The sequence below is a fragment of the Zootoca vivipara genome, chromosome 3 (assembly GCF_963506605.1).
Source record: "Zootoca vivipara chromosome 3, rZooViv1.1, whole genome shotgun sequence".
Lineage (NCBI taxonomy): Eukaryota > Metazoa > Chordata > Lepidosauria > Squamata > Lacertidae > Zootoca > Zootoca vivipara.
The window spans coordinates 70,537,742-70,561,721 of NC_083278.1; the positions used below are offsets into that span (position 1 = coordinate 70,537,742).

Below are 23,980 nucleotides of genomic sequence, written 5' to 3' on the forward strand. Positions count from 1 at the left end.
ATGTTTATTTCCTTGAGGGGAGTGGTAAGCCTGTATTCCAGTTGAGAGTCAATTTGTATTTTCTATGTGGGTATGAGTGATTTAGTAAGAAATAAAACTTTTTTGAATTATCAATGTATATTTATTCCCCCCCATAAAAAAATCAAAGACCCATTAAAACTTTTTGTCACTAGTAGCAAGAAGAGAAGGTCCCTAGTATTGTACTGTCTTAATTGAAGACATTATAGTATTGGCAGGGAAAAAAAATCCTATGTACATTTTTGCACCAGTTCGAAAGAATTGAAATTTCTATTTACATATTGCACAAATCATGGTAGCCTTCCTTGGTGTCGAGCCTTTTGAGAAGCCATCTGTGGCACCAGTCCTGTGATGTGCTGCCTCTTTCAATGTCAGCACTACTCTCTGGTAGCCCATACAAAATGCACATGGGCAAAATTAGGCACTTTTGGACTGGGCCATTTGCTTGGCCTTACAGAGGTTTGCTTTGCTGGGCTACAAATGGGTTTGCGGATCTTTCTCGTCTAGTTTGTTTGGCTCCTGCTTTGAGATACTGGGCGGTTCAGGACCAGGAGAGGACTCTGATTCCAGGTGCTCGACTGCTGCATAGCATATCATGGCCACCACCAGTACAGCCAGCACAATATAAAGTTTGACGCTGACTCTTAAGAACGTGCTGTAACCAAAGGCGATGACAAACCCCAGGGACTCCCACAGGCGATAATTAGCAAAGGCGGCCTCCTTGTGCTTTTCAAACAACACTCCATAGAGAGCTGTAAACAAATGGAAAGAGAAGAATTAGGCACAACTTTATGTTTGAAGCCTAAATCTGACACCCATGTAGGTCTGTAACTGTAGCAGCAGTAGCTAACCCCAGGCGCAGTGCTAGGGCTTTTTGCGCCCTAAGCAAAACACTTTCTGGCGCCCCCCCGGGCGCATGCGTCATGACGCACGCACGCCGCTGATGCCCCTGCGTCCCCTCCATTGGCGGGAGGAGCGCGGGCCATGGGGGGAGCTCGGCACCCTCCTGCCTGTGGAGGGGAGGCTTTGAGCTCCTCAGTGGCGGCGGTTGCAGTGAGTGGCGGCGGCGGCAGCAGCGCCCATAGCTGAAGGCTTCAGCTGCGGGCGCTGCCGCCACTGGGGAGCTCACAGCGTCCCCTCCGTGGGTGGGAGGGCGCTGAGCTCTCCTTTTGGCTCGCGCTCCTCCCGCCTGTGGAGACGACGCTGTGAGCTCCTCGGGGAGTGGGCAGGCGCCGGCGCCGCGGGGGTATTGCGGGGCAGGCTCGGCAGCGCCCCCTCCATTTTGGCGCCCGAGGCAATGGCCTAGTCCACCTAAATGGACGCACCGGGCCTGGCTAACCCTCTTTCTACCCAGAAAAGGTCATGCTGCAAGAAAATACATGATGGATGTCTTCTTAGGAAGCTGCTTAGGATCACACAACGTTGTAGCTTAAACCATATACTGCTGGGTTTTGAGTATACTGTGAACAGGCCCATCGCCAGGCAACAGCAGTCCAGGGACATTAAAAAACGATCTTTGTTCCTTTGTGTGGGAAATCTCTCTCCCCTTTTGGAGGGTGACACCTTCAGCTGGTGGAAGGGGCAGAGACACAAGAGCTGCGATGCTCAGAGTTCCTTGTGAAGGATTGTTAAACCACTCAGAGAATTGTAGCTCTGAGTGGAGGAAAACAGGGGCACCCTGACAACTCTCGGCACCCTTCCCTTAACAAACTGCAGCTCCCATAATTATTTGGGCGATGCCATGATTGTTTAAAGTGGTATCACAATTCTTTAAACGTATGGTGCAAATATGGCCAATGTTATCCGTGCTCTTAGCAATATCTTCAAAACAGTGCTACTTGGACCCTCACGCATGCAAACTATGAGCTCTGTTGCTGCAGGAATGAATATATGAACTAACCCATGGATGACATCAGGCAGTTTGTGTCTAAAAAAAGGAAGGGTATGGTAATATCTGCTTTCAGTTCTGGTATGTAATATACAGAGGCTGAATAACTTCCTGGGATGATCCACACATCAAATGGAAGTGCCCATGTTATAATTAAGCTGTTGAAATGCCACATTGGGGAGGCTGCTGGCTAGAACATCTGTTCTACTTTTAAGAATGCAAGGGCTGCTGGATCAGGCCAAAGGCCCATCTAATATAGCGCTACTGTTCTCATAGCAGCCAACCAGATACCCGTGAGAAGGCATTAAGCAGGACCTGAATGCAACAGCCGCTCTACTCACTTGCGATTCCCAGCAACAGCCTCTAAGAGTGAAGGCAGAACATGCTCATGCTCTAACATGTTCAGGGGTCTTTTTACATCCTGCTGAAGAGGATAATAATGGTGTTGTTCAGGGCCATGCAACTCTTTAAACAGCATAGACTCAAAGAATTGTAGAGTTGGAAGGGACCGCAAGGGGCATCTAGTCCAACCCCCTGCAATGCAGGAATCTTTTGCCCAACATGGGGCTCGAATCCACAACACAACTACTGCAAAACTCCAGCATGGAAGATGCTTGTGTGTACATAATAGTATGCTTGTGTGGAAGATGCTTGTGTGTACATAATAGTATGCTTATTATTACAGTATATACAAAGCAGCTCTTATAGAAGAACAAATGAAATAAAACAGATTTAACTTACAATACAGTGAGGTGCCAAAATATGACACACACTTTTGGATAGGTGAATCTGAAAATGTGGAGTAGGGCAAAGATTCAGGCATTTCCCATTAAAATCCTTTAGGGGGAGCCCTTGGTCAATATTAGATTCCACAACCACAAGAGATCTGGAACAGCTACTTGCTTAAACCCTGATAAGAGTTAAATTTTCAGTCTTTAGAATTCTCTTTGGAACTTTGTAATGAAACTCTGTTAAAGTAAGAGCCGAGTCATGTAACTGGTAATTAAACAGAGCAGCTCATGCCTCTCTCACTGCAGCATTCAAAGATTCATGGAAAAGTTTGCCAAAAACATAAAACGCTACATATATGCTACATAAAATGCCCCCCCCCAAGTGATGTTACAGCATACCTGTTTTAGACCCAGGACTCAGCTACGTTAGTCAAATTACAACATTAAAAATGTGTTATAACACTGTGACACCAGATGGTGCTGTAGAGCTGAAATAACAACTCAGTGATATTTTCCATTGTGAGCTTTGCAACGGGTTTTTTTTAATAGCTGTGTAGATCTAGCCCCAGTCTTCCAACTCTTTCTGCCAAGGTGCATTCTACTCAGACATATCTCAGGAGCTTCCAGACGGGTGCTCCTCATGCACAGAAATGTTTCACAGCATCCATGTGATGTCAGCATAGAATGCCAGCCAGCATAGAATTGCTCACCCCATCACTTAATTCCAAGTTACCCTTTCTAGGGAAAATCTAATCAGTTAAAAAAAAAAGCTATTAGCAACTCCCATTTGCAACAGTCAGTTTGCAATATTATGCCCCCATCTGGAAGCACTGATAGTTACTGGAGTCTAGATAATCTGCTTTCAGTGAGACTAAGGCCACACAGTCCCATGCACACTTTCCTCAGAGTAAACCTCATTGATCCCAGTGGAACTGGCTTCCAAGTAAACTTGCATAGAGTTCTGCTTGTGCTGCCAGTCTTCCGTGATAGAAAAGGCTTACCATTGGTCTGCGTTTGCCAGATAGCATCAGCCACACCCCAGAGGGCAGGGAATACGAAGAACAGGGCAAGGTGGCTTGGGCGAGGTTTCCAGAGCAATAGTCCTATTATGCAGGCAAGGTTGAGAACTCCACCTGGAAGATGATGAAAGATTGAGAGAAAACACTATAAAGTTTCAGAAGTGGGCCATTTCAGATAGTGAGAATTATATAGAAGCACCAGGCCAAGGTCCACATTGTCCATTAGCTTCCAACAGTGGCAGCCACCCAGGTGACTTTGGAAGCAAAGAAGCAGGATCAGCAATCCTGGCTATAGTATAAAGATGAAGTAAGCAACCACCTGGGATGTCAAAATTCCAGCTACATAAATGTTTCGGAGAGCCACCAGAGTGCACAGAGGGGCAATGAGGCTGCTTAGGAGCACAGTGGCTGGGCAATGTACCCTGCCATTCAGGAAACAAATCAAGAGTCTTCTCATTCCCATTGGCCCCCAAGGTCACAGAGGTAAGGACCCGCTATCTCTTCTGCTGGTTGCCTGGAGGAAACAAACCCCGAGTCCTGGTTCAGATGACATGCTGGCTATGCCAAACCATGGCTTAGGGCACCGTGGTGTTGCAGCAGGAGGATTGCAGGCAGGAGCCACAATCTCTTCTTTGGGAACTCTCTTGCCCACCCATTCTTGCTTGGCTTGGCTTAGCCGTACAAGCCAGCCACTGCATTGTCAAGGCAAATAATTTAGTCCTGGCAAATAATGGGCACCTGTCAGCCTAATGACATGGGTGACGTAGGCAGAAAAATGCCAGCTGATTTCCTCAAGAGTGAAATTTTATCCAGGTTGTGTAGCTGGGAACATTCCTCTTAAGTCATATTAGATGTGAAGTACATTCAGTTTGGAGAATGTGCAGAGCTAGCTCATTAAAAAACAAAAAGTCCAGTGGAACATGAGAAATAGAAACCCCAAGAGACATAATTTGCCAGCAGTGCCAAGTTCACCGAATGTTTCTTCATAGCCTTCCCTCCCTCCCTGATGTTGGTCAGATCAGTGCCTTAGCAAGCGCAGCCGGTTGACTCTATAAATTATGCAACTGTCAGATCAGCACCTCCAAAAGGGTCAGGCAAATATGTACGGTAGCATATTGCTTCATGACCGCAGAAGCCATGACACCTCCCTGTTCAGGGAATGCCAGTCATTGGATGAAAGGAAGGGAGCCACCTTCTCCCCTGTCCAAGATGCTGGGATGGGATTTATTTGTGATTTGAAAGGAAAGTGGGTCGTTTCATTCTGGATCACGTGGTATAAATCAGTATGCCATGCAACCACTCCAAGAACCTCATGTGGACACACAGAAGTAAAGTTTCAGAGGAATAACAACAACAACAACAACAACAACAACAACAACAACAACAATATATTCTTTATACCCCACCCATCTGGCTGAGTCTCCCCAGCCACTCTGGAAATACAAAGGGGACCTGCAGCAAAAATCTGCTTCTGCTCAGATTTCCAACCAACCAGCCACATTATTTCCTAGGCTCCTCTATTCCATCTCCATTTTCCATTCCCTGTTCCCCCTCTTAGCCACCAGTGAGCATTCCACACCAACCGAGCATGCTCAGGGTGACATTGACTATTGTGTTCTGTTTGCACAAGGATTTCTTTGTCCTTTCCTCATGCACAATCTGTGCCCTCTCCGAATCTGCCCCGGAGGGTTTGGAGAACCCCCAGAACACATTTAGGGGGAGGAGAGGGGGGGACATTTTGTTGCACGAGAATAAATCTTTTCCTGACAGAATGTGTTTGTTAGTATTACATTGGATGCAACCCTCAGTCCTCAATGGACTGTTTTGGGGTCCCCACCCTCAATATATATATTTTTTTATCCTTCTGCAAACCAGCTCTGCTGATCCCACTTTCTTGTGTGAGAATAGTGCTGTTTTGACGGCTTCAGAACTGGCCCCCAGAGAATTGAGATTGCTATTAGTATATGTGATTCACGAGTTGAGAACCATCTTCTGCTGTGTTAGAAATGCTGAGACTTTCTCTGAAGTGACTGAGCAAACAGACATATTTGAAATTCAAATTGGTGAATACTGTTTCATTCCCAGTAATGAGGGGAGAATCCTCATCTGGACTGATCATGTTTGTAGCCAGTTCTTCATTAAATCTTGCCCCCTGCCTCTTAGTATGAGCACACCCAATTTTTCACACTAAATGAGCCCCCCCGGTCCTCCGTTAGCCTTTACATACCCATTGCAAATAGAATTTTTCTGCCAGTGAACTGGGAAATCTTCCCAAAGAGCAGGGAGCAGAGTGAATTTGCAGCCGAGAAGCAGATCATCACATAGCCGACAAAATTTATCCCAAGGGCACAGGTCACATAGGACTAGAGGAAAAGAGAAAGACACACAGGCACACATGGCATTATTATTCAACGCAGCAACGTTGATTCTGTCATCTGAGGCTTAGGACTTCGTGTCTATTTCTGAATGCTGGGTGAATATTCATACAGAGAAGATGCGATCAATAAAGCACAGCTCTGTGCCTTGCCGTAGGGCCTCCAGTTTTAATGTGTGTGCCTGCTGTGCAGTGATGGGGCCGGGGGGGGGGGAAGGGAATAATTTCCTCATATGCCATACATGTTATCAAAAGCTGAAGCAGCGGAAGAACTGGGGATGTGTGATTTTGAAAATGGATGGACACCATTTATGTAGGGAGAGGACTTGACACACAGTGCTTCCAGGCTGCCACTATTTTGGGGTGGGATTCAATCACATACCACTGAGTTGAGGTTGGGCAACAATAATTGATTTGGAAGGTCTTGCATAACATGCCTGCTTCCCACAAAGATGGGATTTTTTGCAGTAAGGAAAGTGATGGGGAAATGCACTGGGAAGTGTGGATCTAGGACAGGCATCCCCAAACTTCGGCCCTCCAGATGTTTTGGACTACAATTCCCATCTTCCCCGACCACTGGTCCTGTTAGCTAGGGATCATGTTGTAGGCCAAAACATCTGGAGGGCCGCAGTTTGGGGATGCCTGATCTAGGATAACACTTGCTTAGATGTAACATCATAAACAAGCTGCCTGGAAGTGTCCACAAAGGAAGATGATTGCCAACCATATGAGTAACTCTTTGGCTTCCTGGACATCAGAGTATGATGCATTTAATAAGATGGAGACCACAGAAGCAATAAGCTATTACTAAAAATATGGCTTAAGACCTGCGTCATTAAAACAAAAAAAGCACCATAAGACCTGCTTGTATGCTCACTTATAGCTGCCACTAAGCTCACATTAACCTCGTATCTTTTTGATATTGTACCTGTGCATGCCCATTCGGAGTATGCAAACTGTCAGCCAGCTAGATTTGTGCGACTATAGGGCTGTTTAGGAGGCAATGCAAGGGCTACCCAAATAAGAAATGCCTCTGTGATTTGCAAGGCACCCTGGGTTGGGGGACAATATGGACATTAAATTAATAAAGCAAATCCATCAATATGGCAGGCAGAAAGATGCCTTTCTCCTCTAGGCTTGATGCCATAGACATGGCCAGCAGAGAGGAATCTGCAGAGGGGGAGGAAGAGGCAGAGGGAAATAGAAACTTGATTCTTTCACACAACGAATGTGAGGTAAGTCCTTCTCGCTTTGGAATGCTGCCTGTAAGTTTTCACAGCAGCACAGAGATGAAGGAGCAGGATGCAGGTGCTAAAGGGAGTTGGATTCAATACCTGAGGATGAGGAATTGGCTGCACCCGAGTCTCCAAGAAGCAGGAGGTGGAGCAAGTGATTAGAACAAAGGAGGACCAACAGGAAGCGAGAGCGGGCCTGGGGTATATCTGGCCTTGGGAAGGGCAGGAAGCCAGTCGAGTCAACTGGCTCCGACAGTGAGGAGTGAGCTGTAGGAAGCTCGGATTGCTGGAAGCCTGTTATTGCTAATAAACCTCAACTAGTTAAACTTCCAGGGGTGTTGTGTCTTGTGTGAGAGAAGTGACAAACCTGGCACTTGACGTCTGACCCATGGCAATTGCTCCTTATATCAATGTTTCCCCATTCAGATCCAACTGCCTCTGATCCCTGCAGCACCGAGTGGTTGTCCGCTCCCTCTTCCCCTTAGCGGGTCACATAAGTACATAACAAGTGCATCAGAAGAGCCAAAGGCCCATTTAATCCAGCATCCTGTTCTCACCCTGGCCAACCAGATGCCTATGAGAAGCCCACAAGCAGGACCCGAGTGACAACAGAACCTTTAGAAAGCATTGGAGCCACATGGGATTTATGGCACATGATTTTCATCAGGTCTCTCCGGAGGGACACAGGTGGTGCTGTGGGTTAAACCACAGAGCCTAGGGCTTGCCAATCAGAAGGTCGGCGGTTCGAATCCCTGCGACGAGGTGAGCTCCCGTTGCTTGGTCCCAGCTCCTGCCAACCTAGCAGTTCGAAAGCATGTCAAAGTGCAAGTAGATAAATAGGTACCACTACAGCGGGAAGGTAAACGGCGTTTCCGTGTGCTGCTCTGATTCGCCAGAAGCTGCTTAGTCATGCTGGCCACATGACCTGGAAGCTGTACGCCGGCTCCCTCGGCTAATAATGCGAGATGAGCGTTGCAACCCCAAAGTCGGTCACAACTGGAACTAATGGTCAGGGGTCCCTTTACCTTTACTCTGGTCCCTTGGTGCATCTACTGGTGTGTTTTGTTTGATTCCTGCTCTTCCTGGCTAATGGCATCTAAACACGTTCTTCACTGACTCCAGAGGCTTCTTGGGCGGGTTTCACGTATTCTCAGTAGGGCATCTATCTGTAGTGGGAGGTGGGACTCAAGAGTCCTGAGTGTCCCATGAACATTTCCCCATGTATTCATTGAAGAACTCAGGGTAGGCAACGTAACAACCGCATTTCGCTTGAGTTCCTACCTTGGTGTAGTCGCCAGCAAGGAATCCTTGTTCAAACCCGCTGTACATGGTCAGGGGAATCAGGAGACACTGGCGTTTATCTTTGAGATGCCGCAATGTTGCCATGAAAGTGAAGCACAAGGAAGGTGTCTCCTTTTTCTCGCCCTCTGCTTGGTCGTCTGTGATCCGATCCAGAAAAATAGCAACTAGCAACACAGCTAGCACCCCACTGCCTGGATGCATTGGAATAAGAACCAATTCCCAAAGTGACAAGCAATTCATAGATTTATTCTCAGAGCTCAGTTATGGGTTTAGAATACTCAGTCAATAAGTGTCTTTAAATTCAGCCCTAGAGGCCAAGAGAGTTTAAATAAAATTAATTGTCTGCCTTCGATATCAGGGCATCCACCATGCACAGCAATGGTGCCATTTGTGCTATGACAGCTGGAAAAACCAACTGTGCTCTTGCATAAGACAGATTTCTTACCCTTCCAGGTTAGGTCAGAGGTTAAAGAGAGATCAGCCATGGGGGCACCAGGATTGCATCTGTCAACATTGCCTCTAGATGAATTTGTTTCCAGAGCCTCTGGCTTCAGAATTAGTGACAGTCTTTTCCAAAACATATGTGAAAAGAGAAATTATACTATGGAACTGGAATGTTAGACTTTATTTCATTAACTGAGACCTGAATCACTCATAGGCAAAGATATGCCATTCAATTTAGATCTGAAATGAATATTCACGAATACGTCAAATTTGCTGAACTTTCCTGTTAAGTTATGAGTGGGAAAATTCATATTCATAATCTGAACCAACAATTTGGAAGATGAAATCTTGACCCGAAAAATTAAAATTTGAAGGCTTTGGAACTGTTGGTATTTTCTGACAGTTATAATTTTGCCTGGGGGCCTCCATCATAACCAGTCCTAGATTTTGCAGATTGAAAGCTGTCAAATACAAAAAATCACTGCATGTTGTTTATCAAATGCTGTAAGCTTTTTTAAGTGAGTTACAAGACAGCTATCAAAACAGTTAAATTATATTGCATACCATAAAATACTGTCAAAATATGATATATCACAAATGGTTTCCCAGGAAACAAAGCATAATGGCAGACAAAGGTCCATGAAATACTCTTTGCCCACCACTCATTTTCTTCCTCTGCAATGACCACCTAAAGTGAAATGTTGGAGATGATCTGGTGCGCACCTTCTATGCTATATGTTAAAGCTTTAACAGTTAACATTTTAACAGTTGTGGCTTTCCACAAAGAATCCTGGGACATGTAGTTCACTTCTGTTTACCTAGGCATTTGATGGCTAAAAGACATTGTTCCTGGCACACCTGAGATAACTGTTCTTAGAATGCTTTTTAAAAGTTTTTTAATTTATTTATTTATATGCTTGGTGCCCCAATCTCCTTTGGGAGGAAGGGAGGGATATAAATTGAAATAGCAAGCAAACAACAAACAAACAAATGGTGTCTGGAAGCACCTACCTGTGTAGATTCCCAGCAGAGTGTAGATTAAGGTATCGTGTGGTTTCTTTGTAGCCACAGTGCTGTTTGTAGCATTTACCCCCATGCAATGTTCTGCACCACAGCACAGATCTGCGTCTGAGTGTTCCACTAGACCATAGGAAAAAGAAAAGAGCAGTGGTTGTTAGCGGTCAAAATCAAGACCATAAATTCAAGCATACATCCTCAATGGATTTCAAGGTATGTTCCAAAGAACCCTGAGGTAGGTATCTCAAAATCTGACTGAGGTTCTCATCGTCAATGAGATCAGTAATGGTGGACAGCTGCTTGAGAGGCAATAATGGAACTTGTCCAGGAATCCTTTGCAACACAGAGAAATGCCATAGCCAATTGACATGGTTCCTTTAGTGGACAAATCCATGTGGAAGCAGCTGCTTGAGCAGCGGGGCATTTGATGTGCCCCATCAATGCATAACTGGTCACTCTTGTGCCCTCTGGCACTTCAAAGATCAGGACCATCTAAATTGCTCCTTGTGGTCCTATAGGTTCTGATAGTGCTGTAGGGAACTCACTTGGACTGTCACGCACAATAGTGTAAAAGCCAGATACAGCTTCAGAGGATGCTACTTCTGTTCTTTAAGCTTTGCTATTTCATACGGTATTGGTATTTTGCAGTTTCAAAGTAACTGCGCCTTTGAGTCATGATCAAATGTTTCAATCCCTTGCCAGTCTTCAAGGACGTTACCAGCATTTTCTAATCTGCTCCTTGCAGTAACTTTTGGTTGGTCAGCCAATGGAGTTTTATCCCCTTAGACTAGTTTAAGACTGCAGTTGTGGAACAGGCTCCCCCCCCCCCCCGCCCCATATAGTTCCGGTGACATTTAGCCCTAATCTGTCCCTTGAGGCAGCCTGCTTTTATTGTTATCCCTGGATTTGCTTTTAACTGGCCTACTCCACCTGGCCTGAGTTAACAACCACAGCCCAGTTAATCCTTTAACTCCTGTGCTGAATACACACACACACACAGAAGACAAACCCATAGAGTAGACTGAATCATTAGAAGACCTAGAACAGGGGTCCCCAGACTTACCGGACTTCGGGCCGGAGGGCAGGGGAGTGTGCGCGCAGCGGGCCGGAGGGCGGGGGATTGCGCGCCCGTGCGCACACGCACACGCTCGGAAAAAATCGCCGAAAATCGCTTGTGTGCATGCCTATGGGCCTCCCCCGACCCGGAAGTGCATCGGAAATGACCTCTTCTGGGTCGGGAGAGGCCCATACGCATGCGCACAAAGGATTTTCGGCGATTTTTTGCCGATTTTGAAGATTGCCACGCGCCGTAAGAGCGGGCGGCAGCAGCGGGCGGCGGGGGTCGTTGCGGGCCGGATTGGGAGGCCAATTGGGCCGCATCCGGCCCGGGGGCCGTAGTTTGGGGACCCCTGACCTAGAATATCAAGTTGGAAGGGACTCGAACCTCCTGCAATGCAGGAATCTCAGCTAAAGCATCCATGACAGATGGCCATCCAACCTCTGCTTAAAAACCTCCAAGGAAGGAGAGTCCACAACCATTCCACTAGACCTCTTCCCAATGCTCTAGGAAGTTGTCCACAGGAACTGCAATCTGGACACCCACACCAATAAGAAAACAATCCTTTAAGTGGGTTTAACAGTTTAGATCCTCAGATAATTGAACAGAAGGTGTTTTCCCGCCCCCGCCCCCCTGCAGCCACACTAGGGGGCATCAAGATGCCCTCCAGAGCAATATAGGTAGGTTATGGGGGGCTGCTGAAAGAACCACGCTAGGCTTTGGTTATTCCATTATCCTTAAAATTGCATCTATACTACTGTATCTGATACATTATCACAGGGTTTTTTTATAAAAAAAATAATAATGGTGAAAAAATGGTTTTACTTATCAGTAGCACTTCCAAAGGCAGATATAGGCAAGGAAGTGGTAATATCATAAAAAATGTAAGGCTGTCATCATGTAGCCCTCATTGGAGGATCTGTAGTGCCACATCAGAATCCTGGATTTTCATGAAGTCAGAGTGAAAAGGTAGTTGCAATGTGCGAGAGGAGGAAGGTGGCAGAGGTTACCAGGAGGGTGGTTTGTGCGTAAAGGCAGGGTGCACAAATGGAAGAGGTAGGATGCAAGGACATGGGAGCGAAGGGGAGAACAGGCGCAAAGCAGGACTGTAATAATAATAATAATAATAATAATAATAATAATAATAATAATAATAATAATATTTATACCCCGCCCCTCTGGCTGGGCTTCCCCTGCCACTCTGGGCGGCTTCCAACAAACATTAAAATACATCAAAAATCACAGATTAAAAACTTCCCTAAACAAGGCTGTAGGGATAGAGGCTGTAGAATAGAAGAGAAGCAGCTTCAGAAACGGGGCTGGTAGGGTGAATGGAGAGTTCAGCAGTGGCATGGGGTGGGATGGGCAAGCTCTAGGCAGGGTTCATATGGGGATGGATAGCAGGGGAGCTGGCAGGTGGTGTAAGCAGGGACACAGCCCCTAGTGTGTGTGTGTGTGTGTGTGTGTGTGTGTGTGTATGTAATATTTACCTTGTTTGGGAGTCTGCTCAAACACAAGGGACGATATAAGATTTCCCCATACTCCAGAGGACTGGAATATCAGAAAGAATATTCCAAAGTACTGGTTGACAATATCTTTCCCAATTTTCCCTGCTTTCCGAGCATATGCGTTTCCAGCGATGGTGAGATATGTGCACTTGGCTGACCAGAGTGGTGCTCCTCCTAGTCCCAAGATCATAGATGTGGGGATCAGTGTGTACCTGCAAAAAACCACATTATTTAGATATCTCTTTTAAGCTGCCAGCATTCTGGAAAGAGAGGCCAAAGACAGCTTGTTACATCATTAAATTCAAGATGAATTGCTCAGATGTTTACCCCTATACCAGGGGTCAGCATACTTTTTCAGCAGGGGGCTGGTCCACTGTCCCTCAGACCATGTGGGGGGCTGGACTATATTTTGAAGGGGGAAAAAACCACGAACAAATTCCCATGCCCCACAAATAACCCAGAGATGCATTTTAAATAAAAGGACACATTCTGCTCATGTAAAAACACACTGATTCCTGGACCGTCTGCGGGCTGGATTTATGGTAAAAGGCGATTGGGCTGGATCTGGCCCCAGGCCTTAGTTTGCCTACCCATGCCCTATACTATAAGGAGACATATTCATGTGATACAAGATCTACAAGGAACTAGATGGTATTGAAGGTTCGCTGCTAACTCCCGGCCTATCATATTCTAAGCAATATTCAGAATTCATGTTTGGCTAATGCATGATAGATGGAGACCTCCATATGCATTGGACTTTTCACCAGGAAGTTTTTTCCCAGGTCTAGGAGGCGGGGCATAATTGTGTCTCAGGTTCGTTTCAAGTTAGGTGGGGGTGGGGGATTGAAATAAGCTCATTCATGTAGCTCTCAATAGAGTGATTTGGGGGAAAAACACAACATTAAAGCTTCACCCATATACCCATTTAGCTGGGAGTAGATTCAATGGGACATACTTCTGAGAAAACATGTCCAGGATTGCACTGCAAGTTGTGGTAGAAAGGTAATTGCATCCACTGCGAATCCTCATAATATACCGTATATTCCGGCGTATAAGATGACCCCCCACTTTTCCAGTTAAAATATAGAGTTTGGGATATACTCGCCGTATTAATAAAATGACCCGGCGTATAAGACGACTCCTGACTTTTGAAAAGATTTTCCTGGGTTAAAAAGTAGTCTTATACGCAGGAATATACTGTATTTGTGATGGAAATGGGCAAGAAAAAGCAGGTTTGAGTACCAGAAAAGGAAGTTCCAGGGTTGAGTGCCCATTATGGAGTTCCAGAAAAAACCCAAAAACCATTTAATAGGCATTGAGCTTAGAGAAATGGCAAAACATTGTGGACATCTCGGAGAACCAACCAATTGGGAGTCAAATGAGATGTGGCAGGAGCCATAACTGGTGTTCCTTATGTCTTTGCAGTGATGCCACAGTCATTCTATGGACAAAAGTCTGTCTGTTTACTCAGTATCTGAACCTTTCTGCATTGGAGTTTGTATGTGGGCTGCTGATGGAAGTAGACCAGGGTCCCCAAATATATGGCAGATCTAATCAGAAGTAGGCTAGCAGCATTACCAGCTGGCGTAGAAGTTTCCCAAAGAGTATGTGATGTAGCAGCACATGGATCCCACAATGGTCCACTTGCACCCCAGCTTCTTAATGAGGATTGGTGGGAGAAACATGGAGGAGAGGATAAGGGCTGCATAGACAACACTCAGAGAGGCAACGCCCAGGCCTTCTTGAGAGTGGAGGCTGCTCTATAGAGATAAAATGAATTGGAATCAAAAACGTTGCAATAAATGAGGGGACTTTGACTGACCATGGTGGGTGGGAGAGAGAGAGAAGTCAGCAAGTCCTTAAGACCAGGACTTAAGTGGAGCATTTGGAAGCACCAACACTGCAAAGGACAATGGAAATACTGAGTATAATATGGAGAGCAAGAGAGACATGCACGACACCTTGAGCTCATTGGAGGAAGAAGGGTCAGAAATAAATGCAACAACAACAGCACAGAATATTAAAATACAGTAAGTTAAAAACAATTTTTATAACAAATGTCTAACGGGGACATGACAGAAGTCTATACACTGATGCATGGTGTCAAAGAAGTTGATAGGAGGGAGAAAGTTTTCTCCTTCTCTCATAATATCAGAGTTCAGAGTCTTCTAGCTCCGGCTGGTAGGAGGTTCAGGAGAGACAAAAGAAATGCATAATTTGATAATGCAGTTCACTGCTAGGAGGAGTGATGGCCACTAGCTTAAAAGAGAACTAGGCAAAATCATGGAGACATTGTCTCCCAATGGCTATTAGCCATGATGATGATATTGAACTTTCATGTTCAAAGACCACATGCCACTGAAGACTAGTTGCTAGGAAGCAAAAGTGGAAGAGGGCTGTTGACTTCCGTAGGTCTCTATGGTGCTAGACTAGACAGACCCTTAACCTGATCCAGAAGTTTGTGTGATCTCCAGGGATTTCTCTTCTGTTATGGAAGACCCATGCTACCTTTCACTGGGCTAGCATCCCTGTTGCATTATATCCCCACAGATCGTCTTCAAAGATACCCCCTTAAAATGTAATACACTCCATGACAAGGTCCACCTACCTGCAAGCTCTGGAGCCCTCCATAAGCAGTAAATAGAAACAAGAATCCAACTGAAACCACAATAATATTCTTCAGATGCTTCTCCATTTTCGGGTCACACAAGATTTGTTGACTGAAAGGTTTCAGGTGTTCACTGAATCATTCCAGATGGGGAATCCCGGGAAGGGGGAGAAATGACAGCCAAGCAACAACTTTGCTTCTCCTGTAATGCAAAAATGTCAAGTCAACCATCTGGGCAAAAGCCAATGAACTTTACCTTCTCCAGCATTGAAAATGCCTTAGGAACTTGTTACTTATTCACTTGTTCTGTTAGACGAAAAGGGCTTTACAGTTGACTTGATCATTATCTGCATAATTTGTGCCCTTTAACACCCAGTTACAAAGTGTGTTTCAGTAGCAACAGCGTTTTTCATATTGCTCTTTCGCAACGTAACAGTGGGAAGAGCTGGCTCAGAGGAATGAAAGCCTTTTGAGTAGCGTGTGGGTGGGATACAGTTACAGGTTAGCCATAAAGAGAAGTGACTGAAAGGTCAATTGGGAGGCCTGATCGCTTGATTGCTTACAAGGGAGGTATCGTCCCTATTAATAATCCAGAATCTTAATATGACAGGTTAACAGGGCACTGTCATTCCTTCTGGGCAACAACTGCTGCAGATTCACTGCATGCAAAAATAAGGATGGTCCATGAAATCATAATCTATCTCCCTCTCCTGCAACTAGGGGCAGGTCAGTTTCAATTCCTCACTATTTCTCACTTTTCCAATCTTAAATTCAGTTCTCCACTTTTCTAGATCAGTTTGAGATTATTTTTATTATTTAAAAATAAAAACTCTCATGAAAATCCATCGGCATTTTAGTGCACATTTCTTCCAATGCACAGTTTTGCTAAGCCATTTTATGTACAATGAATGTTTGTATGTTGTTTTCACTAATATATGTGTTTTATACTCACTATGCCCTAGTATGTGCATTTTTGTACAGTGGTACCTCAGGTTACAGATGCTTCAGATTACAGACACTTCAGGTTACAGACTCCGCCAACCCAGAAATAGTACCTTGGGTTAAGAACTTTGCTTCAGGATGAGAACAGAAATTGTGTGGCAGCGGCCCAGTGGCAGTGGGAGGCCCCATTAGTTAAAGTGGTACCTCAGGTTAAGAATAGTTCCAGGTTAAGAACAGACCTTCAGAATGAATTAAGTTCTTAACCCAAGTTACCACTGTACATAATACTTGGCTGGAGAAAGACAATGCAAAATTTTGAGAAGTGTGATTTTTGAAGGATGCCTGTGTTTTATTTCCCGTATTGTTTTGAAAAGTGCCTTTAAACGGCTGATCGCCGAATAATTGATGCTTTTGAATTATGGTGCTGGAGGAGACTCTTGAGAATCCCATGGACTGCAAGAAGATCAAACCTATCCATTCTGAAGGAAATCAGCCCTGAGTGCTCCCTGGAAGGACAGATCGTGAAGCTGAGGCTCCAATACTTTGGCCACCTCATGAGAAGAGAAGACTCCCTGGAAAAGACCCTGATGTTGGGAAAGATTGAGGGCACTAGGAGAAGGGGACGACAGAGGATGAGATGGTTGGACAGTGTTCTCGAAGCTACGAACATGAGTCTGACCAAACTGTGGGAGGCAGTGGAAGACAGGCGTGCCTGGCGTGCTATGGTCCATGGGGTCACGAAGAGTCGGACACGACTAAACGACTAAACAACAAACCTTTAAACGTGAACTGGATGAAAATTATTCCCTGTTTTTTGGGGGAAGCCATGTGCTTTCAATGTATGGCACATGGTGTGTGTGAAAGTTATTCATTGGGAAGAGGCCCCCCTCCAGTGCCATGCCCTCCATTTTTGGTGTTCAGACTTCAGGTGCTGCTGCTTATTAAGCCAAAATGACACAACACACACACACACACACGCACACACACACAGTATTTTTAGGCTAGGGGAAAAATTTTGAGGCCTGCAGAAGTACAAAAAATATTTAGGGAGGAACAACCCAAAGTGGGGGACCCCCCCCAACAGCCTACTAGAGCAGGCATAGGCAAACTCGGTCCTCCAGATGTTTTGGGACTACAATTCACATCATCCCTAGCTAACAGGACCAGTGGTCAGGGATGATGGGAGTTGTAGTCCTAAAACATCTGGAAGGCTGAGTTTGCCTATGTCTGCACTGGAGACTGTATGCTCATTGGCTTTGGAATGCTGTCTGTTTTGGGGGGTCCAGCAGGGCAGATGAAAGATTTGTGGGGAGGGACAATGGAATGGAGGGGCTGGAAACTCGACAAGGAAGTGCTGTACCTCACACTGCAACATTTTGTTGTAGGCTCCACTTGTTCGTTCGGAACTATGTGTTCCACTGTTCAATCTTCTAAAGGAACAATGTTTGTAAACAGTGGCACCAAAAAAGGCTATGAAATGGAAGGAATAGCAGTTCTGCCCACTTTATGCACTGGATAAAGTGGCCCCAAGCCCGCAAACAACTATGCTGCAATAAATTGACTAAGTGTTTAAAGTGCCACAGGACTTTTGGGCTGCTCTTGCAGCAACAGACTGGCAGGAATTTCCTATCAAGGTAGAATCTCCTTGGGGAATATCATGTGGGCAGCCAATGAAATAGCCACTAGAGGGCAGCACGGTGTTGCTTTTCAGCAATGCAGGCTGAAGGGTATAAATCAGCCTTTGCTCGAATATTTGAGATTCCGAGATGAGGGAGGACTCCGGAGTTTCCTTTGGTTGTAACTGCACTGAACCAAACAGACTGAAACCAGCTTTCCAACAAAAGGATATCCTGTTAATACATCGTTAAAGTGACTTGACATGGGGCTCCCCACAGGCTTGTCATTGGCCACTGTGAGAACAGGATGCTGGGCTAAATGGGCTTATGGCTCCTGAAGTTAGGTCCTACATAAGAGTTTTTAATCTGCTTTTTCAGGGATAGGCACCCTCAGACCTGGGAGCCAAATGCAGACCTCTTGGCCTAGCTCTAGGGACTCTGCCAAGCAGCCTGGCCACACCCCTCACTGGCCCTCCTCTGACCCTTTTTTCATGATTTTGTCAGGCTGGCATGTGTGCTTGAACCATGGTAATACCTCTTGCTTGCCTGGATGAAGAATGGAGTCCGGTGTAGGTCTGATTACACCACTTTCTTTTCTTGTTTTGTGTATATAATTTTTATTAGTTTTCCATTTAATAATATATAATCATATCATTGTTATCCACTTTACCTCCATGGCTCTTTAGAGCCCACTGACTTCCTTCCCTTCCGCCTTATGGCTTTCAAAAGCAACCTTTATATCATTGCATTTTTTTACATTTTCCAATTCTAATTTCACTCATTATGAAAAAAAAACACATTAAAATTTAAGTTAAAATAAAGAGGGAGAAAATTTCTCATTACTAGTCTTCAGACAACCCTGCTAGTAGTGTTGTTAATTGCTTACAGTAATCTTTCAAATACCATATGAATTTAGAATCATAGAATCATAGAGTTGGAAGAGACCACAAGGGCCATCCAGTCCAACCCCCTGCCAAGCAGGAAACACCATCAAAGCATTCCTGACAGATGGCTGTCAAGCCTCTGCTTAAAGACCTCCAAAGAAGGAGACTCCACCACACTCCTTGGTAGCAAATTCCACTGTCGAACAGCTCTTACTGTCAGGAAGTTCTTCCTAATGTTTAGGTGGAATCTTCTTTCTTGTAGTTTGAATCCGTTGCTCCGTGTCTGCTTCTCTGGAGCAGCAGAAAACAACCTTTCTCCCTCCTCTATATGACATCCTTTTATATATTTGAACATGGCTATCATATCACCCCTTAACCTTCTCTTCTCCAAGCCAAGCTAAACATACCCAGCTCCCTAAGCCGTTCCTAAGCCATTCCTCATTTGCTCCAGTCCTTTTGCAATACTTGATAATGCTGATTTTGGATTTTTCCTGTCAGCTTCACCAGTTCCACAAAGTCCATCATTCTCATCTGCCACTCTTCTTTGTTTGATAGTTCTTGTTTCCATTTTTGGGCTAAAAGAATTCTTGCCACTGTTGTTGCATACATAAACAGTGCTTTGTCTTCCCTTGGTATCTCTTCACCCACTATACGCAATAAAAAGGCCATGCTCAACGCTGGTATGTGGCTCCTGGCAGATTGTGCACTGAGGAATGCGCCCCTCAGATTAAAGAAAGGCTATAACCCCTTACACAATGTGGTTCATTTGGAGAATGGGAAGGCTCAAACTAATCCCCATCACTCAGGCAACCTGACTCTACATACAGATAGCAGAAGTGCAGCCCTGCAGGGTGCATGATTTGCAATAAAAGGTATGCATGTGTGGAGGGGAGAACACAATGCTTAATGGTCTGAGCAACACCACATTGCAAGGAAAATCAGGGAAGGAGGAGGCATCCAGCAGTTGTTGTTTAAAAAACAATTTCAATGCTTGGAAGGTGCAAATGACTTTGCAGACTCTTTGCAACAAGGTGATCTCTCACTGATATTTTTATTCATTATCTTATTCACAGATGGAGAGCCTGGGGTCCTTCAGAGGCCATTGGACTCCAACTCTCAGCAGCCCCAGCCAATATTCAGGGATAGTGGGAGTTTCAGTCCAGCAACATATGGAGAGCCACAGATTCCCCAGCCTTGTTCTAACTGTTGTCAAAGTGGGCCTCCATGGTACGGACATTGGTTGTGGGAAGCGCATGCACCCATTGGGCATTTGTTTCTCAGGTGCATAATTTAGCCGTGTGCAAAAACGGGAGCAGTTCTTACCATGCACAGAGTAGACAGGTGAGAGAATGTAAAACATAGGAGGAAAGCACACTCCCAGGTCAAGCACCAATCCAGGCAAGGCCAGACAACTTAGAGATCCTTCCTGCACCAGTGGTCGTCCAAATACTCAAAAGTGCTTGAAAAACAGTTCACCAAATGGCCACAAAGTGTCCCGAATCTTCCTCTGGAATGTGAAAATGAGCTCATGCTCGGGGCAGGGCAGACTTTAGGGAGCTGGTATTGTATTACATTCCATCAAAGTGAGGCATAAACTGTGATGGACAATTCCCAGAGATTCCCCAGGTGGGTGACATCTCTGACCCTTTGGGCTGATACCGGTGGAATGAATCAGTTTATCCTCTCGAAATGCTCACAAAACCATGGCAGTCAAATTCCACAGTGTAGATCAGAGTCTTAGAGTCTCTGCTGCTTCCCAGGACATGAAAGCTCCCCCGCCCTCCGTCAGCCCTGTTGGGCAGCTGATTTGAGATCAGTATGGCTTGCTCCATATCTCTGTCCAGGGAATGGATTTTCCAACTCCCCATGAGTCAGTTCCTTCTTAGGAATGTGCAGCGTCTATTCCACAGAAATCTGATAGGGCTGGCATTTATTGATTTTTTTAAGTTTGTACCAAGCTGTGAACATGTTCCATAGGCCTGCTACTTATCAATCTTGACACCCTTTCATTCTTTCTGTCAGGGCACCTAAGATTAGGTTCCCTCCTAAGAACCAAACAGGCGTTCTGTTTCAGTCTCAGGTCTTACATACATAGGGAATTCAAAAAATGTCCCACTAAAAGCTCTCATACCAAGAGAGTGTAGAAGTGAGAGGAAAAGAGAGAAGCCATCAAGATGAACGATCCCAAAATCAAGGAAGCTCATCTTCGCTTAGATTTTTATTTTATAGGAATGTGACGGAGTCCCAATTCCCCCTAAGATCCAGCTTTCCTTTTTATAGTCTTATTTGAAAGATTTCACAATTGTGTTGTTGCGCTTCCATTCTTTACGTGATCGTAGTGGTCGCATCAGCAGCTGTTAGGGTTGTTTCCAATGCTGCCGTCTTGCTAGCGCAGCTGATTTCTGCATGCAGAATCTCATTCCTGCATTGCAGAGGGTTGGACTAGATGGCCCTTGGGTTCCTTCCAACTCCAAAGTCCTACAATTCTATGATGTAGTAATCTTCTTTTCTGCGGTGCTCACTTCAGACTTCATTTCTTTTTACCTTCTGGAAAGATTGTGGAAGCATGTAGACATTAGCTGGACTCAGTGCGACTTTGGAGTGGCCACAGCTCCAAGGCAATAATTTTGATCAAAGGCAGAGACCTATCTGATATGAAAGTCTATCGTTCCCAGAGCAAGCGCTTACTTTGAAAAGGGCTACGTGACTCAAGACAATCACATGACCCCAGTTCATGTATCAGGAGAGGAAACCGCAAGCTTGTGTCAAAACAATGTCATCTTCTATTCATAATCTTACCCTGGCATTCATTCAACCACAGGGTGAGAGATTGCTCTCATTGGTGAGTTGCACAACCAGTCTTCTTCACTCCTTCGCCCTCTCCATCTCTGTGTTGCTGTGGTTTTATACTTACTCTTCTCTCGCCCCCTCAAAGAGCTAATTATGAATGGTTGTTCCTTTACTGGTGTGCTTATTCTTGGAACACTTTGTCCAGAGTTGTGCCACACTCATGATGCATACAGGCTGCTGTGCCAATTTCCCTGATAACTGTGTGCCTTGGAAAAGAGGAAGAAGGGTGCTATGTTTTTCCTGCTCCAGGAGAAAATGGAAATGTTTGCAAGGTGGAGATTTGGGCGCAGTTAGGTTTGATCTGTGTCTGCTTTCTGGAGTCAGGCTCTCTCCCCCCCCCCCAATACCCTTTGAAAAGCACCCTTAAAATAGGTGTCTAAAAAATAAGTGCAGCCGAACTCTGCAAGGGTCACTGAGGAGTCTCACAAGCTGGCGTGTTTTCTCTCTGACATGTTTGTGTATTCAGCTTTCATCTACAATGTTTTATTTGATGCTTTAGGTTGTAAATTGCTTTGAGGATTTTAAATATATATATGTGTATAAAGCTGTATATAAGTGATTAAAATAAATCAAATCAATTATGTTGGTAAGTCCATCATGGCAGCCAGCAAAACCAACCAGAACGGCTCTTGAGATAAGCTAAAATGGACTGGGGAGGGGGGAATGGATCCAGAAAAACCAGCCATCTGGAAAGTACCCTCTCATCTTCCTCCAAACGTAAGATGAGTCCTGCTGGACTGGGGCAAAGTCCCATCTACTCCAGCATCCTCTTCTCAGAAGGGCCAGTCAGATACTTGTAGGAAGTCCACAAGCAGGACCTGAAGGCAATAGGTCTCTCCCCACCTGAGTTTCCAGCACCTGGTCCTCAGAGGCACACTGACTCAGACAGTAAAGTAAAGTACAACCAACACCATTAGTAGCCATTGATAGCCTTATCCCCCATGAATTTGTCTTTTTAAGCCATCTAGTTTAGCCATACAGCATATGAAATCCAACCCTCACTCCCCTTATTCCGTCCCACCTCCCATTTGAGTGTTCTGTTCTGCAGTAGCAGCAGCCTTCCTAAAGTTCTCAAGCCTAGAAGTGCCTATTCCGGCTGGCAATTGCTCTCCAGGGTTTAAAGCAGGAATCTTATCTAGCTCTGCTTCCTGATCCTTTTACCTTGGGATGCTCCAGATATTAAACCCAGGATCTTCTGCATGCCACCATGTGATCTGTCACCAACCAATGGGTCTCTTTAGTGAGGGGAAGACATAGTTCTGTGGCAGACCCCATGTAAGCGGAGCCTGATTTCCACCTAGGGCAGAGCCTGAAGGGCCTGCAATATCTTGCACACACTAAACAGCAGGAAGAACCCTCGGGTTTTCTTTCCTTCTCCCCCATTCCAGTGTATTCAATATGAGTTACCTTTGGAAAGCCTTCTCGCTAACTGCAGTCACAGCCGTGATGGTGGGACTCCCAGGATGGTGTCTCAAGAACCTGCCTTTCTCAGGATTTGGCAGCACCTGTTCTTCTGAGGCTCAGCACTGCCATCTCCTAGGTCACCCAAAAGCAAAAGGCCGCTTCAGGGACATCCGCCAGTCTCTCGCAAACTGCATTGCATAACTTCATTTTGCATTTTTCCTTTAGCTGGAAACGCCTTGTGAGACTCTCAGTTCCTGGTGCACACCCACAAGGAGAAGAGCAAGAACACTGCGTGTGTCACTTGCAATGTCCACATCCTTCTTTCATGATCTATATATGTCACAGGCTGCAGGATCAAAGAAGGACCATGGAACAAAATGGCTTGGTTCTGGGAGAAAGGTAATGCATCTGATAAACCTTACCTTTTCTTCCTCTTCCACCCAGTAGCTTGCTAAGGGTTTGCCAACACAAGGGTGAAGATGCCATGATATGCAGGCTGCCTCACAAAAACCAGAAGTTTAGTGGGCTCTGTAACCAACCCACACATCTTTGCTATAGGAGTGTATAGCCTTGGCCCATGACTCTGTTAACAGAAGACAAGAGCATCAGCCACCCCTTGATACAGTGGTTTTATTATTATTATTTACAGTAGTGATGCCCTCCCCTCCCAATTAACATATTGTTACAGGCCACCCCAATCTCTGGTGTGAGATTCCAGGGGTCTTGGCACTCAACCAGGGTTTATGTTTCCTTTGGAAAAATGAGGCACAGCAGAGACTGAAGTGTCTTTATGAAATATGGTTTATTTACACATGAACCTACTGTGGAGAGAGTTCAGAGCATTCACATCTCAAGAAGGTCTTGCTTCCTTTAGGAATGGATTCCAGGGCACCATCTCTGTGTCTCTTCCCCAGCTTATCTTAGCTTGCCTGAAGTTTTGTCCATTTCCTGCTTCTTCTTCCCGGAACTTCTTCCAAACGCAAGTCCCCCTTTTGTTTACATCATCACCTACTGTCACCCTGGCAACCCCTGTTTCCGAAGCCTGTTGCAAAAAAGCACTTTCCCCTGTTGTTTACCACAGGC

The 23,980-nt window shown here is 45.3% G+C and overlaps 1 protein-coding gene across 5 annotated transcripts; it reads right to left on the reverse strand.

Moving 5' to 3' along the window:
• Positions 1-118: 118 nt before the first annotated feature.
• On the reverse strand, positions 119-23,043 carry UNC93A (unc-93 homolog A). Of its 5 annotated transcripts, none has more exons than XM_035108565.2 (10): positions 22,901-23,043; positions 15,202-15,403; positions 14,172-14,353; positions 12,576-12,805; positions 10,023-10,151; positions 8,547-8,758; positions 5,884-6,019; positions 3,639-3,770; positions 2,248-2,327; positions 632-770 (listed from the first exon to the last, which is right to left on the reverse strand). In XM_035108565.2, the coding sequence occupies exons 2-9, from the start codon at positions 15,286-15,288 to the stop codon at positions 2,293-2,295; spliced, it is 1,143 nt and encodes a 380-aa protein (XP_034964456.1). In that variant the 5' UTR covers positions 15,289-15,403; positions 22,901-23,043; the 3' UTR covers positions 632-770; positions 2,248-2,292. The 5 variants fall into 5 exon arrangements, with proteins under 5 accessions (XP_034964454.1, XP_034964457.1, XP_034964453.1 ...); XM_035108564.2 differs by having other exon boundaries at positions 2,248-2,330; XM_035108562.2 differs by lacking the exon at positions 2,248-2,327 and having other exon boundaries at positions 120-770.
• Positions 23,044-23,980: the final 937 nt, after the last annotated feature.

Coding starts and splice junctions, on each gene's coding strand:
- UNC93A (XM_035108562.2), bottom strand. CDS start 15,288: ATGGAGAAGCATCTGAAGAATATTATTGTGGTTTCAGTTGGATTCTTG. Junction 10,152..12,575: donor TGAGCAGACTCCCAAACAAG/GTAAATATTACA, acceptor CCTATGGTCTAG/TGGAACACTCAGACGCAGAT. Junction 8,759..10,022: donor TCTGCTGGGAATCTACACAG/GTAGGTGCTTCC, acceptor CAATGCATCCAG/GCAGTGGGGTGCTAGCTGTG.